Source organism: Dendrobates tinctorius, unplaced genomic scaffold (genome assembly GCF_039654945.1).
Source record: "Dendrobates tinctorius isolate UK_male_01 unplaced genomic scaffold, ASM3965494v1 ptg000177l, whole genome shotgun sequence".
Taxonomy (NCBI): Eukaryota; Metazoa; Chordata; class Amphibia; order Anura; family Dendrobatidae; genus Dendrobates; species Dendrobates tinctorius.
The window spans coordinates 4,495,178-4,513,997 of NW_027361844.1; the positions used below are offsets into that span (position 1 = coordinate 4,495,178).

Below are 18,820 nucleotides of genomic sequence, written 5' to 3' on the forward strand. Positions count from 1 at the left end.
AGCATCCCTGAGCTAAGCTACTGTATATACTGTAAACAGCTGTATAGGTGAGCATCCCCAACCTGAGCTATATACTGTGAACAGAGCTGTATATTGTGTAGGTGAGCATCCCCAAGCTAAGCTATATACTGTAACCAGAGCTGTATAGGTGATCATCCCCGTCCTGAGCTATATACTGTGAACAGAGCTGTATATTGTGTAGGAGAGCATCCCCAAGCTAAGCTATATACTGTAACCAGAGCTGTATAGGTGAGCATCCCCGTCCTGAGCTATATACTGTGAACAGAGCTGTATATTGTGTAGGAGAGCATCCCTGAGCTAAGCTATATACTGTAACCAGAGCTGTATAGGTGAGCATCCCCATCCTGAGCTATATACTGTGAACAGAGCTGTATATTGTGTAGGAGAGCATCCCTGAGCTAAGCTATATACTGTAACCAGAGCTGTATAGGTGAGCATCCCCATCCTGAGCTATATACTGTGAACAGAGCTGTATATTGTGTAGGAGAGCATCCCTGAGCTAAGCTACTGTATATACTGTAAACAGCTGTATAGGTGAGCATCCCCATCCTGAGCTATATACTGTGAACAGAGCTGTATATTGTGTAGGTGAGCATCCCCAAGCTAAGCTATATACTGTAACCAGAGCTGTATAGGTGATCATCCCCGTCCTGAGCTATATACTGTGAACAGAGCTGTATATTGTGTAGGAGAGCATCCCTGAGCTAAGCTACTGTATATACTGTAAACAGCTGTATAGGTGAGCATCCCCATCCTGAGCTATATACTGTGAACAGAGCTGTATATTGTGTAGGAGAGCATCCCTGAGCTAAGCTACTGTATATACTGTAAACAGCTGTATAGGTGAGCATCCCCAACCTGAGCTATATACTGTGAACAGAGCTGTATATTGTGTAGGAGAGCATCCCTGAGCTAAGCTACTGTATATACTGTAAACAGCTGTATAGGTGAGCATCCCCATCCTGAGCTATATACTGTGAACAGAGCTGTATATTGTGTAGGTGAGCATCCCCAAGCTAAGCTATATACTGTAACCAGAGCTGTATAGGTGATCATCCCCGTCCTGAGCTATATACTGTGAACAGAGCTGTATATTGTGTAGGTGAGCATCCCTGAGCTAAGCTATATACTATAACCAGAGCTGTATAGGTGAACATCCCCGTCCTGAACTATATACTGTGAACAGAGCTATATACTGTAAACCAGAGCTGTATAGGTGAACATCCCGGTCCTGAGCTATATACTGTGAACAGAGCTGTATATTGTGTAGGTGAGCATCCCTGAGCTAAGCTATATACTATAACCAGAGCTGTATAGGTGAACATCCCCGTCCTGAGCTATATACTGTGATCAGAGCTATATACTGTAAACCAGAGCTGTATAGGTGAACATCCCCGTCCTGAGCTATATACTGTGAACAGAGCTGTATATTGTGAAGGTGAGCATCCCTGAGCTAAGCTATATACTGTAACCAGAGCTGAATAGGTGAGCATCCCCGTCCTGAGCTATATACTGTTAACAGAGCTGTATATTGTGAAGGTGAGCATCCCTGAGCTAAGCTATATACTGTAAACAGAGCTGTATTGGTGAGCATCCCCGTCCTGAGCTATATACTGTTAACAGAGCTGTATATTGTGTAGGTGAGCATCCCCAAGCTAAGCTATATACTGTAACCAGTGCTGTATAGGTGATCATCCCCGTCCTGAGCTATATACTGTGAACAGAGCTGTATATTGTGTAGGTGAGCATCCCTGAGCTAAGCTATATACTATAACCAGAGCTGTATAGGTGAACATCCCCGTCCTGAGCTATATACTGTGAACAGAGCTATATACTGTAAACCAGAGCTGTATAGGTGAACATCCCCGTCCTGAGCTATATACTGTGAACAGAGCTGTATATTGTGTAGGTGAGCATCCCTGAGCTAAGCTATATACTGTAACCAGAGCTGAATAGGTGAGCATCCCCGTCCTGAGCTATATACTGTTAACAGAGCTGTATATTGTGTAGGTGAGCATCCCTGAGCTAAGCTATATACTGTGAACAGAGCTGTATTGGTGAGCATCCCCGTCCTGAGCTATATACTGTTAACAGAGCTGTATATTGTGTAGGTGAGAATCCCTGCGCTAAGCTGTATACTGTAAACCAGAGCTGTATAGGTGAACATCCCCGTCCTGAGCTATATACTGTGAACAGAGCTATATACTGTAAACCAGAGCTGTATAGGTGAATATCCCCATCCTGAGCTATATACTGTGAACAGAGCTGTATATTGTGTAGGTGAGAATCCCTGCGCTAAGCTATATACTGTAAACCAGAGCTGTATAGGTGAACATCCCCGTCCTGAGCTATATACTGTGAACAGAGCTGTATATTGTGTAGGTGAGCATCCCTGCGCTAAGCTATATACTGTAAACAGAGCTGTATAGGTGAGCATCCCCGTCCTGAGCTATATACTGTGAACAGAGTTATATACTGTAACCAGAGCTGTATATTGTGTAGGTGAGCATCCCCAAGCTAACCTATATACTGTAACCAGAGCTGTATAGGTGAGTATCCCCGTCCTGAGCTATATACTGTTAACAGAGCTGTATATTGTGTAGGTGAGCATCCCCGAGCTAAGCTATATACTGTAACCAGAGCTGTATAGGTGAGCATCCCCGTCCTGAGCTATATACTGTTAACAGAGCTGTATATTGTGTAGGTGAGCATCCCTGAGCTAAGCTATATACTGTAACCAGAGCTGTATAGGTGAGCATCCCCGTCCTGAGCTATATACTGTGAACAGAGCTGTATATTGTGTAGTTGAGAATCCCTGCGCTAAGCTATATACTGTAAACCAGAGCTGTATAGGTGAACATCCCCGTCCTGAGCTATATACTGTGAACAGAGCTATATACTGTAAACCAAAGCTGTATAGGTGAACATCCCCGTCCTGAGCTATATACTGTGAACAGAGCTGTATATTGTGTAGGTGAGCATCCCTGCGCTAAGCTATATACTGTAAACAGAGCTGTATAGGTGAGCATCCCCGTCCTGAGCTATATACTGTGAACAGAGTTATATACTGTAACCAGAGCTGTATATTGTGTAGGTGAGCATCCCCAAGCTAACCTATATACTGTAACCAGAGCTGTATAGGTGAGTATCCCCGTCCTGAGCTATATACTGTTAACAGAGCTGTATATTGTGTAGGTGAGCATCCCCGAGCTAAGCTATATACTGTAACCAGAGCTGTATAGGTGAGCATCCCCGTCCTGAGCTATATACTGTTAACAAAGCTGTATATTGTGTAGGTGAGCATCCCTGAGCTAAGCTATATACTGTAACCAGAGCTGTATAGGTGAGCATCCCCGTCCTGAGCTATATACTGTGAACAGAGCTATATACTGTAACCAGAGATTTATATTGTGTAGGTGAGCATCCCCGAGCTAAGCTATATACTGTGTATATGTGGCCATCATACTGTATATGGGGGATTACAAGTGGGGGCCATCATACTTTATATTGGGGGATTACAGGTGTGGAGCCATCATACTAAATATGGGGGATTGCAGGTGTGGGCTGATCGTACTATATATCCCGCCCTCATATGACCAAAGCCCTGCCCCTGTCTCATCTCCACCCCGCTGGGCCATGGAAAAATGGTCTTGCTTGAAGCCGGTCCCTGGTGCAAAAAAGGTTGGGGACCACTGATCTAAGGAATCAATAAAGAAGAAGCATACACATAAGGCTATGCTTGTTTGTCTTTTTAATCCCAATATGGAGAGAATTATGCAGAAACGCTTATTGGTGTGTAGTGTTTTTTTTTCCATGGATCAGTAATCCAATTACTTCAATTTAGTTTCAAAGCAGTTAGATTAATAAATATAGGTTTAATTTAATGAGAAGCAATGTCCTTATGGGAGCAGTCATTTTGTGTATAGCCTTATTGGTGTTCTACTATATTTTTTCTGTTTGTTGCTCCCACCCTGAGCTTGTTCTCCATTGTTCATTATTGTCACCCTGTACTCGTATGTTATTGCCTCCCTTACTCACCTACCTTGTGATTTTATTTTATTTTTCTTATAACTCAGGTCTCTCTGCTTGGTCACTTATTTATTTCGCTCACTACATTTTCCTACTTCTGGTCTCCCCCTTCCATTAATACATATATTTCATTTCCATACTCCTTTTGCTCTTTTACTCCTCTATTTTGTATCCATCTTATTGCTCAGTAGTAGTAAGTTCAGTTATTTTCTATGGGTCATACATTTTTATTTTCTATGGAACAAATGTGGCGCCCCTGAGGGTTCAGTCACCGCAGAGGTACTGCACCTCCTCCTGAGGTGTGGTACCCCACCATCCAGGTAAGGTGGAGACACCTCACCACGCTCCAACACCTGCATCCCACACAACATAGTAGTGTAGAAAAGCACCCTTTGGTGGCTCCCTGCTTGGAACACGAAGCGTGCTGGGAGGCGGGTGGAGTTAGTTGGCAACAAAAGAGCGGGAAGAGTTTAGGATTTAGTCAGTCTGACTCAGGCAGTCAGACAGAGTGAGTGGAGGAGTGAAGATCCCCTGAGTGGGATGGATGAAGGAAGTGCTGCAGCCGACCACAGTGACCTGGGTCCGCTGGCACAGGAAAGAGACATTGATGGGAAGCCTGACTCTCTCCATAAGAAGGAAGGATTAGTACGGAACGTAAGGAGAGGAGGACTAAGGATCAGGGTTAGAGCAGAACCCTTCCCAAGTTCACTGTGCAAGGCCGGGGTCCGGTCCCCGAGGTTGTATGGATACTAATGGTCCTGCAGCAGACACCGGAGGAATAGAAGTTGTCACCACTTTATTCCCATACAAGACTTGGGGGCACAACAGCAACGATAGTGAGCCGGGACTTGGTAGCAAGGAGTCCCCGAAGCAGGCTACAGTTGTCTGCCGTACAAGTAGAGTTCATAAGAACATCTGACAGGAGGAACTCCAGTGTAACTCAGTACTAAGAGTACTTCACTATAGGCGCAAAAGGGAGACGTTCAGAAAGGGCACTTATGTTGGCGGAGTGTTGGAACGGAGTGCTTCGTCTTGCCTGGGGGTTGCCTGGGCTCCTGACCTGGAGGACACCGCATGGATGCAGGCACCTGTATGCACAACAGACTGAGTAAAGCTTTGGAACTACATGCCCTGGTGTCCTCCACTTATTCCTGCGCCAACCCACTCAGCACTGCTGCATCGCTGTGCCTGGCACCACACCATCTACATCTCCTCCCTCTCTCTTCACCTACACTGCCCTGGGACTACAGCCCTACCTGTGGAGGGCCACACCATCATTGCTGCACCACACCATCTGTCCCAGAGGATCTGTCTGCAGCGTCGGCTTAACATCTTCATTGCCGAACACCACAGGTGGCGTCACAAATCATTCACTCATAAACTTTAATCAGCATTCGCACACTCAACATCCCCCTTTTACAATGGACGCCCAGGACCACGGACCAGGTCACAGCTACCGTGACGACTCCCATTGAAATCCACCGGGCCCGGCTCCGAGTACCCCACAGCCCTGGGAGGTCGACCCATTATCTGGCGTCACGAACAGGATGACGAAGCCCGGTGCCACCGGGTTCTTTGTGCCTGAATGTTATTGGACTTAGACATTGCTGAAAATGTGCAGAATAACCAAATTGATAGACTGTAAAATGGACTCTCAAAATGGCCGCCGGCGCGGTGAAGAAGGGCGTGACAACATGGGTGCTCCTAAGAAAAGACCGCAAACTGTCCTGGGCCTCCCCTGCCTGAACTTCTATGCAACTGCAACATAGTCCACCCCCGAGGGGTTCGTATACTGGTGTGGTATGGAGGAGTAGGAAGAAGACGCCGCCTCCAGAAGGAGGAGCGAAGCTCTGTGGCGGGAAAGGAGCCCGGGAAGGAGAAAGAACGCCATGATGGAAGGAGGACAGAGGCCGGGAGAATGCAATGGAGAGAAACGACTTGCTCCTAAGCAACCCCTGCGGGGCATATGGCTGTTGAGATACCATCTACAGCATTCACCTCCACCTCCAAGTCGATACTGCCACTGGATGTGGCCTGCCAGGAGGAGGTATATGAGAGTCCCGGAGCCAGCTGAGGGGCAGGGACCGGGTCCCAACCGGACCTGGCACAGCTGCGCAGGATCCTACCAGCGTACTGCAAATGTGTACGGGGGTGACCCCGCTGCCGCTCGCTTATCAGGCAGCCCCGGAGGTTGCCGCTACCATTGCTCCCCAGATGGCACCTGTGCAAGACTTGGAACATCCACTGGAAATACTAGGTAGGATCACAGCCACTGCCATGATCCAGGTGTTGGGGACTGCTCCCCTAGACAGAAATGGACCCATGATTTCCAGGATATCGAGTGGCGGCACTCAAATTGCGCCGTACCCGCAGCGGCAGTGCTAACTGTAGTACCACCTGAAACTGGGGAGCAACATCTATTCGTACCTGTTACAACCCCTGCGGAATCATTGGCAGCAGAACTACCACCAGCAGCAGCTGAAAAGCTACACTCACAGACAACAGTTACTCCCGTTGCCATTTCATCTGCACCGGCAGCCACCAAATTAACCCCTTGGGAGAAGGAATACCTACAATTTGTGGACAATCAACAAGAAAAGGAAGCCCTTCAGTTCTCCCCTGGAAGCAGCCTAAGCGACCAGCTTCCACCACCCCAGGAGGGGATCCCCAATAAAGAAACACACCAGTAACTAACTAACTATTACCTATGTGGGTATTTGCACCGTTGTGCCTTCTTTTTGTTATCATGTTTTCACAAGTTTTTTTTTTTGCCTTGTTGCGTTGGCAGCATATTTCCACTGAACTGCAGAGATCATGAACAATGAGTGATCCACAAACTGTGTTGTATATAGTTGCACCTCTTTAGGTGCCCTTTCTTGGTTTTACATAGATCTTTTATGGATAAGAACTACCTCATCATGGAGCATAGCTCCAATCCAAGGACACTGCAAGAAAACCCCGGCTGAGAGCGGTGTCCAGCAAGTACAAGAATTATTGATGTCTTAATGTGAAGTATTGTGTTATGTGTCTTATAAAAATGTTGACAGATTTTATAGAGAGCTTACTTGATAGTAGTATTTGATTAGGAATGGATATTTTACAGAATTTGATAATGTTGAATAAAGATTTGAATGCAGGTGACGAACCAGGCATCAGCGGTTGTCACCCATGTCTAACAGAGACAATAAAAGAAAATGTGAAAGATAAAGAGAAGAAAACATGTTGATGATAGTACTTGAACTGGTAGTAAGTTTATTTCCATAGCACTTTAAAATTAGGTAATTATAGATAGTCTGTTAAGTTGTTTTGCAACGTTCAAGAGTGAGTGCCTCCCACATTGGGAAGTTTAGATAAGAATTGGTTATCAGCATCCAAAAACTTTTGTATGTTCCTTTGCTTGTCTAACTTTGTTTCACTTTCAGCCCGCGGACGTGCTGTGTTTAACGGGGGGGGTATGTGATGCCCCTGAGGGTTCAGTCGCCACAGAGGTACTGCACCTCTTCCTGAGGTGTGGTACCCCACCATCCAGGTAAGGTGGAGACACCTCACCACGCTCCAACACCTACATCCCACACAACATAGTAGTGTAGAAAAGCACCCTTTGGTGGCTCCCTGCTTGGAACACGAAGCGTGCTGGGAGGCGGGTGGAGTTAGTTGGCAACAAAAGAGCGGGAAGAGTTTAGGATTTAGTCAGTCTGACTCAGGCAGTCAGACAGAGTGAGTGGAGGAGTGAAGATCCCCTGAGTGGGATGGATGAAGGAAGTGCTGCAGCCAACCACAGTGACCTGGGTCCGCTGGCACAAGAAAGAGACATTGATGGGAAGCCTGATTCTCTCCATAAGAAGGAAGGATTAGTACGGAACGTAAGGAGAGGAGGACTAAGGATCAGGGTTAGAGCAGAACCCTTCCCAAGTTCACAGCGCAAGGCCGGGGTCCGGTCCCCGAGTTTGTATGGATACTAATGGTCCTGCAGCAGACACCGGAGGAATAGAAGTTGTCACCACTTTATTCCCATACAAGACTTGGGGGCACAACAGCAACGATAGTGAGCTGGGACTTGGTAGCAAGGAGTCCCCGAAGCAGGCTACAGCTGTCTGCCGTACAAGTAGAGTTCATAAGACAGGAGGAACTCCAGTGTAACTCAGTACTGAGAGTACTTCACTATAGGCGCAAAAGGGAGACGTTCAGAAAGGGCACTTATGTTGGCGGAGTGTTGGAACGGAGTGCTTCGTCTTGCTTGGGGGTTGGCTGGGCTCCTGACCTGGAGGACACAGCATGGATGCGGGCACCTGTATGCACAACAGACTGTGAATAAAGCTTTGGAACTACATGCCCTGGTGTCCTCCACTTATTCCTGCGCCAACCCACTCAGCACTGCTGCATCGCTGTGCCTGGCACCACACCATCTACATCTCCTCCCTCTCTCTTCACCTACACTGCCCTGGGACTACAGCCCTACCTGTGGAGGGCCAAACCATCATTGCTGCACCACACCATCTGTCCCAGAGGATCTGTCTGCAGTGTCGGCTTAACATCTTCATTGCCGAACACCACCGGTGGAGTCGCGAATCATTCACTCATAAACTTTAATCAGCATTTGCACACTCAACATCCCCCTTTTACAATGGACGCCCAGGGCCACGGACCAGGTCACAGGTACCGTGATGACTCCCATTGAAATCCACCTGGCTCGGCTCCGAGTACCCCACAGCCCTGGGAGGGCGATCCACAAACAATCTTATTGTCTCTTACAGGTAGTTGATATGCTTGATTACTTCATTGAAACATTCACTAAGTGGCCTCCTCTTACTGAAATGATAAGGGCTCTGATTACTAAATGTACTTGTAACATTACTTTTTCTGCAGGGAACTTTCAATTTATACCCATGATCTCACTTTCTTGGCTATACTGTTAATAGCATCTATAAACCGAAACACAGTGTCTGCAAATTGAGATTCTGATTTGTCTTATTTCAAGACTTGTTAAAGGGTCGATAGTGACTTGTACGATTGCTGCTTTCCAACAGATTGGCGCTATAACGTTCAAGCCTTCTTCCTCTCTGAATAGACAGTTTGCATATTAAATTTCCCAGATGAGCATTGCATGGCGAATAAGCCTCCTTACCTTGACATGCCAGAGCCGGCATGTCATTCTCTCCTTAGACCTTAGCATCTATATAGTTTCATTTGGTTGTTATTTGCCTATATTGTATACTGTATATGACTTTTTCTGGACACATAAGCACTGAATGTGTATTTATTTTTTGTACAAACCACTGTTATTTTTTTTCCAATAGTTAGCTATACCTTGTCTAAGGCCTTAATTGGCCCAAACATTGGCTTTTATCAGTTCAGTTGGAATAATTTCACCTTTCTGGAAAAAAAATCCTACCTACATTTATCACTTGTGTGCCAAAGTATTTTTATACAGTGAGTACTCAGAGGTTATACAGGCAACCATTCAATACAAGAATAAATAGATACACAATGTCATATGTTACATATTTTTTATTTCATTTTCTTCATGCCTTTTATTTCCTTGTCTTTTTTTAATAGAGGCGATAGAGACAGTTTTTAGATCACGGGGCTATGAAGTAATCCAGGAAAAAAATCTTACTGGCGAAAAAATGCTAAAAATTATAAATAACTATGCAAAAGAGGATCACACTGGAAGAGACAGCTTTGTGTGCTTTGTACTCAGTCATGGAGATAAAGGGATCGTGTTTGGTACAGATGGAATGAAAGTGTCAGTCAAAGACCTAACTGACTGCTTTAATGGTCAGAATTGTCCATCACTATTCGGGAAACCCAAAATTTTCTTCATTCAAGCATGCCAAGGAGATCAATCCGATACAGGCGTCACTTATGTCAGCGATAGCATGGAACTTGTGTACGTAACTGATGCAAATGGTGGAAGGCTTCCGATAACGGCGGATTTTTTAACGGCCTTTGCCTGCTTTAAAGATTATGAATCTTTGAGGGATCAGACGGCTGGCACTGTGTATATTCAGACGCTGTGCACAGTCCTGCAGGATAACCAATTCTTGTAAGTATAACAACTTACGTTACGTGTTAAATTATTTCATTCTATATTGTTCAGATATTTTCAACAGAAAAAAAACAAAAATAATCACAGATTTACATACAGAAGGTAAAGGTAAGGTAAATACTTTAACCCCTTAAGCCCCAAGGGTGGTTTGCACGTTAATGACCAGGCCATTTTTTACAATTTTGACCACTGTCCCTTTTATGAGGTCATAACTCAGGACGCTTCAACGGATCTAGGCGATTCTGAGAATGTTTTCTCGTGACATATTGTACTTCATGTTAGTGGTAAAATTTCATTGATATAACTTGCGTTTAATTGTGAAAAAAACAGAAATATGGACAAAATTTTGAAAATATTGCAATTTTCAAACTTTGAATTTTTATGCCCTTAAAATAGAGAAATGTGTGACACAAAGTAATTACTAAATAACATTTCCAACATGTCTACTTTATATCAGGGCTCAGAAGGGAAGGAGCGCCGTTTGACTTTTTCAATCTAAAATTGGCTGAAATTGAGATCGGACGCCATGTTCCATTTGCAGAGCCTATGATGTGCCTAAACAGTGGAAACCCCCCACAAGTGACCCCATTTTGGAAACTAGACCCCCTAAGGAACTCATCTAGATGTGTAGTGAGCACTTTGAACCACCAAGGGCTTCACAGAAGTTTATAACACCCGGGCGTAAAAATAAAAAGTCATATTTTTTCCACAAACATGATCGTTTAGTCCCCAATTTCTTATTTTCCCAAGGGTATCAGGAGAAATTGGACCCAAAAGTTGTTGTCCAATTTGTCCTGAGTGCGCTGATACCTCATATGTGGGGGAAAAACACTGTTTGGGCACACGGCAGGGCTCGGAAGGGAAGGAGCGCTGTTTGACATTTTCAACCTAAAATTGGCTGAAATTGAAATCAGACATCATGTTCCATTTGGAGAACCCATGATATGCGTAAACAGTGGAAACCCCCCACAAATGACCCCATTTTGGAAGCTAGACCCCCTAAGGAACTCATCTAGATGTGTGGTGAGCACTTTGAACCCCCAAGGACTTCACAGAAGTTTATAACGTCCGGGTGTAAAAATAAAAAATCATATTTTTTTCCACAAACATGATTGTTTAGTCCCCAATTTGTTATTTTCCCGAGGGTATCAGGAGAAATTGGACCCTAAAAGTTGTTGTCCAATTTCTCCTGAGTGCGCTGATACCCTATATGTGGGGAAGAAACACTGTTTGGGCACACAGCAGTGCTCGGAAGGGAAAGAGTGCCGTTTGATATTTTCAACCTAAAATTGGCTGAAATTGAAATCGGACACCATGTTCCGTTTGAAGAGCCCATGATATGCCTAAACAGTGGAAACCCCCCACAAGTGACCCCATTTTGGAAACTAGACCCCCTAAGGAACTTATCTAGATGTTGGGTGAGCACTTTGAACCCCCAAGTGTTTCGCTAAAGCTTATAATGCCCGGGCATGAAAAAAAAAAATTTTTTTTTTTTCCACAAAAATGATCTTCGTCCCCAATTTGTTATTTTCCCAAGGGTATCAGGAGAAATTGGACTCCAAAAGTTGTTGTCCAATTTGTCCTGAGTGTGCTAATACCCCATATGTGGGGGAGAAACACTGTTTGGGCACACGGCAGGGCTCAAAAGGGAAGTAATGACATTTTGGAATGCAGACTTTGATAGAATGGTCTGCGGGCGTCATGTTCCATTTGCAGAGCCCCTGATGTACCTAAACAGTGGAAACCCCCCACAAGTGACCCCATTTTGGAAACTAGACCCCTAAGGAACTTATCTAGATGTGTGGTGAGCACTTTGAATCCCCAAGTGTTTCGCTAAAGCTTATAATGCCCGGGCGTGAAAATATAAAATCCTATTTTGTTTCCACATAAATTATTTTTAGTCCCCAATTTTTAATTTTCCCAAGAGTAACAGGAAAAATTGGACCCCAAAAGCCGTTGTCCAATTTGACCTGAGTACGCTGGTACCCCACATGTGGGAAAAAACTGTTTAGGCACATGTCGGGGCTTGAAAGGGAAGTAGTGACGATTTGGAATGCAGACTTTGATGGGTCTGCTGGCGTCATGTTCCGTTTGCATAGCACCTGATGTGCCTAAACAGGAAAAAACCCACATGTGACATCATTTTGTATTCTAGACCCCCAAAGAACAAATCTAGATGTGCCCCCAATTAAACTAATGTAAATTAGCAGTGCATGGAGGTGTGGTACAATTTGAAGCAATCCTTCATACACAGGCCAGGCTTTTCGGGGCAGGTGTCGCACTGGTAAATGGTCTCCTTGCGTATTCCCTTTTTGTAACACACTCGGCACCTTTTTTGCGGCTTACCTTTTCTACCAGTTGGCGGGACCACCCCCGGAAAATGCTGACCTGGTACGATACGAGCACCTTCAGTTCCAGAAGTACTGGGACCCGCTCCTTCCTGGGCGCCAAACATCAGGGTCTTAACCACTATCTCCTGGAAATGAAGGTACGACGTATCGGTGTGGCGTGCACATTGTGACAGCAGGAATGCATTGAGCATTGCCATTTTTACGATGTGCACGGCCAGCTTTTTGTACCACGCCCTGGCCTTTCTGAGAGCATTGTACGGTTGGAGGTATTGATCGGAGAGATCAACGCCCCCCATGTTTTTGCTGTACCCCACGACACAGGTCGGTTTGCTGACCTGTGTGGAGGTACCCCGTACAGTGCAGAGGGTGCTGCCATCACCGTGTATGGTGGTCAAGAGATGGACATCCCTCTTGTCCTTGTACTTGACCACCAGAAGGTGGTCGCTACATTGGGCTCTGCTCTCACCTTTTCTGAGCATCTGCCCAAGTAGCGTCTTCGGAAGGCAGCTCTGATTTTTGCGGACAGTACCGCAGGCTGCGGGACCTTGCGCAGAGAGGGATTTGTAGAGTGGGATGCTGGTATAAAAGTTATCAGTGTAGAGGTGATAACCTTTATCCAGCAGTGGGTGAACCAAATCCCACACAATTTTCCCACTCACTCCCAGGACAGGAGGACACTCAGGGGGTTCAATCCTGGTGTCCTTTCCTTCATAGACTCCAAACCTGTGAGTGTACCCTGAGGTACTCTCACAAAGTTTGTAGAGTTTGATTCCGTACCTGGCCCTCTTACTGGGCAGGTATTGACGGAATCCATGCCTTCCCTTGAAATGGACCAAGGACTCATCCACGCTGATCTCCCTTTGGGGCACGTACACTTCAGCAAACTATTTGTTGAAACTTGTGGATGGCCTCAAAAAGCGTCCGGACCATGACCATTCGGAACAGTGGCGTGTTGTATAAAATATCAACACTCCAATATTGCCGAATTTCCGGCTTCTTCAGTATCCCCACGTGGAGGACCAGGCCCCAAAACTGCATCATTTCAACTGCGTCCACAGGAGACCAGTTGGAATATGACGAACGCGGGTTTTCCTCCAAAAATTGACGAGCGTACAAATTAGTTTGCTCCACCATGGGATTAACAAAATCCTCAGAGAAAAAGACTTTGAAAAAGTCTATTTCTGTGAGGCCGGTGGTGTCAAACTTGATTCCTAATTCTGCCACAAAATCAGGAATCAGTGGCTTGTAATTTTCGGGGGGCGAAGTCCATACAGGGTCTACCGAATCAGCTTCGGGCATGGTGGGCGCTGCTTCATCTTCTGTCCTGGAGCGTCTGCGTGGTGATTCCGCAGGACCCGAGGAGGAAGATGAGGAGGGGTAAGAGGATGAAGAATCCGAAAAATAAAAAAAAGTCGGATCCTCGTCCTCGCTATCAGTGTCGGAGGCAAGGTAAGAATATGCCTCCTCCATTGAATAGCGCTGTTGGGACGAACGCGATGGGCGGGACATTTTTTGTGAAAGTGGTGCTTGGGTTTACTTTATTTATAACTATGTGTATGTGTGGGGGGCTAGTGATTGGTGCACACTATCCTGTAAAGAAAAAGCTAAAAGGAAATGGGGAGAAAAATACCTGTGAAAAGAAAAGTCTAAAACAGCAGGCCCTAGCTCTGATAAGTGAACAGCGTCTCTTATCAAAGTTCAGTGGCGGCTGCTGGGTGTGCGTACAGGTGTGGTGCAAGGGGGGTGAAAAAAAGGAAATCAGCAGGTTCAAGCTCTGATAAGTGAACTATGTCACTTATCACAGTTTGGCGGCTGTGGGATGCGAATAAGGAGTTGGCGCTAAGGGGGCTGCTAAATGTGCGCACAGAGGCGGCGCAAAGGGGGATGGAGGGGGTAAAAAGAGGGGGAAGGGGGGATGTAGAGAGATCGGTCAGGGATCAGGGATTAGCACTTACGCTTGTAGTTAGGTGGGGCAAAGGGGGGGTGAAAAAAAAGGAAATCAGCAGGCACAAGCTATAATAAGTGAACTATGTCACTTATCAAAGTTTGGCAGCTGTAGGATGCGAATATGGAGCTGGCGCAAAAGGGCTTAGGGAAAAAAGCTAGCACGAGTGTTGATTGGTGAACTGCGTCACCAATCAACGCTCGGCGGCTGCTAAAGGTGCGCACAGAGGTGGCGCGAAGGGGGTAAAAAGAGGGGGTAGGGGAAGGGGGGATTGGGGGGGATGAAGCTAGATTGGGGGGGATGAAGCTAGATTGGGGGGTGAAGCTAGATTGGGCAGGGATCGGGGATCAGGCAATACTTACAGTTGTAGGGTTTTCTTTCTTCTTTCTTTAGCAGGTATTGTGATGCTACAAGCTGCTGTGGCACCACAATACCCAGCACACCAGGAGATCCAGACGTATGACCGCTCTCTAGGGAATCCTCAGCTAGTGTGAGGACCCCCTGCAGAGCTGTCATACAGGTCACAGGCAGGTCAGGAACAGGTCACAGAGCTGCTGTGACTTGTCATTGGTGGGATCGAATGATAACATCGATCCACCAATCCCTGCACTGCCTGGTGATCATGACAACCGCCTAGGATCGGAGCTCAGAGCTCCGATTCAAAGGCAGGTCATGCCTAGGTCATCAGCAGGGCACAGAGCGGTCACAGAGTGACCGCAGCTGTGCCCTGTGGTTGGCGCGATCGCCGATGTAATCGATCGCGCCAACCAGTCCTGCAGGTCCTGCTGGGCCTGTATCAGGTCCCTGCCTAGGATCGGTGCTAATACGGCACCTATCCAGACCGATACTGGCAGGGCAGAGCAGCGCTATAGCGCCGCTGTGCCCTGCGATTGGCGAGATCGATGCGATTGCGCCAATCCGGGGGGGTTTTGCCGGTGCCTGGCATTGCCAGGCACCGGATCCAGGATCGAGTACATCGGTACTCAATCCTAGCCTAGGACATCATTGTTTCAGCCACGCCGATTGGCTGAAACAATGAGAAGTGCTGTGATTGGCTGTTTCGATTTCAACAGCCAATCACAGCGCTCGGGAGGAAAGGAGGGCGGAGACAGACCCCAGGATGCCGAGGCCATCTACAATAAGGTACGATGGCGTCGGAATTTTAATGCGATCATCGCGACTTAAGTCGCGATGTCGCATTAAATGCCTGTCAGATACACCGCACTACACTTGCTCATAGAGCCAGTGCGCGTATCCTGAGTACAGAAGCAGTGCTGAAAGTTACCTGGGGAGCAGGGCAGCAGAGGTGACCAGGCGTGCTTCAAGCTAATAGTGTCAGGGTCCAGTCAGCGCTGGAAAGTAAAGAGGCATGGGACCTGCGGACACTGAAAATGAGCAAGCTTGCACAGGACCTATGGTCATGTGACTGCAAGGGGGCGTGGCTTAGCGTCCTGCTTTCAGATATGACAGGACACCATACAACAACTCAGAGTCAGGCAAAACGGAGGTCACAACAGTACGGGCAAACGAGGCACAGGAGGGACAAACAGACGGGTAGTCAGACAAAGCCAAAGGTCATACACAAGAGGGCGACGTTGGTACCAAGGGGACAAGCAGAGAGGAGTCTGGTCACAAGCAGAGAGTAATACACGAGAGGTGGCGCAGTACAAGAGGGTCAGGCAGAACTCATAACAGGGACAGAACCAGATCAAAACCACACAAGCAAGCAAGATATCAGGCACAAGGCACACGTATACAAGAGGTCACTAAACTCAGCCGAGGGCAGGAGTATAACTGACACTGGACCCAGGTCCAGTGAGCACTAAATAGCCTCCTTCTGCCAGAGAGAGGCAGCACAATTAACCCATAGTCTAACCAGGACGGGTCAAAGCGAAATCCTGTCCTGGATCATGGCAGTACCCTCCTCTCAATGAGGGGCCACCGGACCCCCAGGTCTCTCAGGGTACTTGGCGTGAAAGGCTCGGATCAACTGATCCGCATGAACTGATCGAGCAGGAACCCACGAGCGTTCCTCAGGACCGTAGCCCTTCCAATGTATCAGATACTGAAGTGCACGACAGACCAACCTGGAGTCGACAATTCGTTCCACCTCGTACTCAGCCTGCCCGTCTACCAAAACCGGTGGCGGGGAAGATGATGATCCCTCCCCACCGGACCTCACAGGTTTCAAAAGGGCCTTATGGAAAACATTAGGGATCCGTAGAGATGGCGGGAGCCACCGGGTTAACTGCTTCAATAATTTCATAGGGACCTATAAACTTGGGTCCAAGCTTCGCAGAGGGGACCTTGAGCCTTATATTTTTGGTGGATAACCATACCTTATCCCCGACCTGAAACACTGGACCCACGGATCGTTTTTTGTCCGCAAAAAATTTAAATTTGTCCTGGGCCTTCGTAATGTTATTCTGGACCTCCCGCCATACCTCCCCCAACCGCTGGATCGTTTCATCCCCCCCCAGGACACCCAGAATTCAAGCGGGAAAATTCTCCAAAATGAGGATGAAACCCATAATTGCAAAAAAATGGAGATGTACCCGTAGACTGGTTAATACGGTTGTTAAATGCAAACTCAGCCAATGGTAACATAGAACACCAATCATCCTGTCGGGCTGAGGTCAAACAACGCAGAGTTTGCTCCAGAGACTGATTGGTCCGCTCAGTCTGCCCATTAGTCTCTGGATGGTAGGCGGATGAAAAGGACAGACCAATACCCAACCTTCTACAAAAAGCTCTCCAAAATCTGGACACAAATTGCACTCCCCTATCGGACACCACATTCAAGGGTACCCCATGCAACCGCACCACATGCTCCACAAACAATCTGGACAATGTTTCCGCATTAGGTAGAGCTGCCAAAGGTACAAAATGTGCCTGCTTACTAAACCTGTCCACTACAACCCAGACCACAGTATTACCCTTGGAGGGGGGAAGGTTGGTGATGAAATCCATGGACAGATGAGTCCATGGTCTCTCAGGAATTGGCAGTAGTACCAATTCCCCGGCCGGCCGGTTATGGGGAGTTTTCGCACGGGCACAAACCTCACACGCAGAGACATACTCCCCAACATCAGAGGCTAAAGAAGACCACCAGAATATTTTAGCAATGGCCTTCCGGGTGGCTGAGATCCCTGGATGTCCACCCAGAAGTGAGTCATGGAACTCCTGGAGGACCTTGAGACGAAACTGAGCTGGCACAAAAAGTTTATCCCCCGGCTTAGCTGGAGGTGCAAGAGACTGGGCTTCTCGAATCTCCTGCTCCAACACACTAGAAACATCTGCCACCACCACCCCAGGCTGAAGAATGGAGCATGGAGGTTCCGGCAGTGGCGTAGCAACTGTTTGTGGCGCCCGGGGCGGTCGAAAAATTTGCCGCCCCTTTGGTCGTTGATAATTCGGAAGCATCCGAAGAGCCCACACTACACTCAAAGATCTAATTTTTAGTCTGCTACTAACTCTGCTATTATTTCTAAATTTCTAGACTTTCAACTTCTTGCAGTTCTCTATATATATGTATGTATTAGCTTGATGATGCTGGATGAAAACCTAATGGCTTTTTTTAATAATAATTTTTAATAATGTGACAGAAAAAAAAACAGAAAGTACAAATTATTTTGGCGGACAGGGGGCGGACACTGACAGCTTGGGGTCCCTGTGCAAGAAATGTGTCCGGGCCCCCCTCCTTTTATGGCGTCAAAGCTACGTGTGTGTGTGTGTGTGTGTATATATATATATATATATATATATATATATATATATATATATATATATATATAGATAGATAGATAGATAGATTATTGATATTATATAGCCACACACACACATACAGGTGTATATTACATAGTCTCCTTTATTATGTATATTGCTGTCCCATACACAGTGCCTTCTCTTGTTATGTACAGTTCCGTCCCTTACATATTGGATTATATAGAGCCCTGTTTTTTATTACATACCGTCCTGTCTTGTTAGCTGTATAATGCAATGATGGCTGATGGAGCATGGGAAAGCTTCCTTTCTAATGGAGGAGCTGATGGACTGGTCGTCTGGTCACCGGCTCCTCGATCAGCAGTCATTTTATATCTAACAAGAGAGGGGACCATGTAATAAAAGAGGGCGCTGTGAATAACAAAAATACACTATGTAAGAGACAGCACTATACATAACAGCAGAGGAAGCTATATAATAAGGGACGGCACCATATATAACTAGAGAGGATGGTAGGTAATAAGGGGCGGTGTTATACATAATAAAAGAAGAAACTATGTAACTAAGGATGGTGTTATACAGAATTAGTGAGTACACTATATACTAAGGGACTGTGTTAGACATAATAAACGATAATGTCTTCCTCCACCTCCCCCTGTTCCTAAGGCCATTATAAGTCCCCCTTCCTCCCATCCCAATCCC

The 18,820-nt window shown here is 46.5% G+C and overlaps 1 protein-coding gene across 4 annotated transcripts in view; it reads left to right on the top strand.

The window, feature by feature from the left end:
• The window catches only part of LOC141054238 (caspase-8-like), a 221,199-nt gene that overhangs the window by 102,141 nt on the left and 100,238 nt on the right, over positions 1–18,820 (top strand). For 3 of the 4 annotated variants that reach the window (XM_073551482.1, XM_073551483.1, XM_073551484.1), the window contains exon 8: positions 9,607–10,096. In XM_073551482.1, the coding sequence (XP_073407583.1) occupies positions 9,607–10,096 (490 nt within the window). Of the gene's footprint in view, positions 1–9,606; positions 10,097–10,556; positions 14,289–18,820 lie in introns of those variants that run through there. The other variant, XM_073551485.1, reaches the window with a different exon arrangement.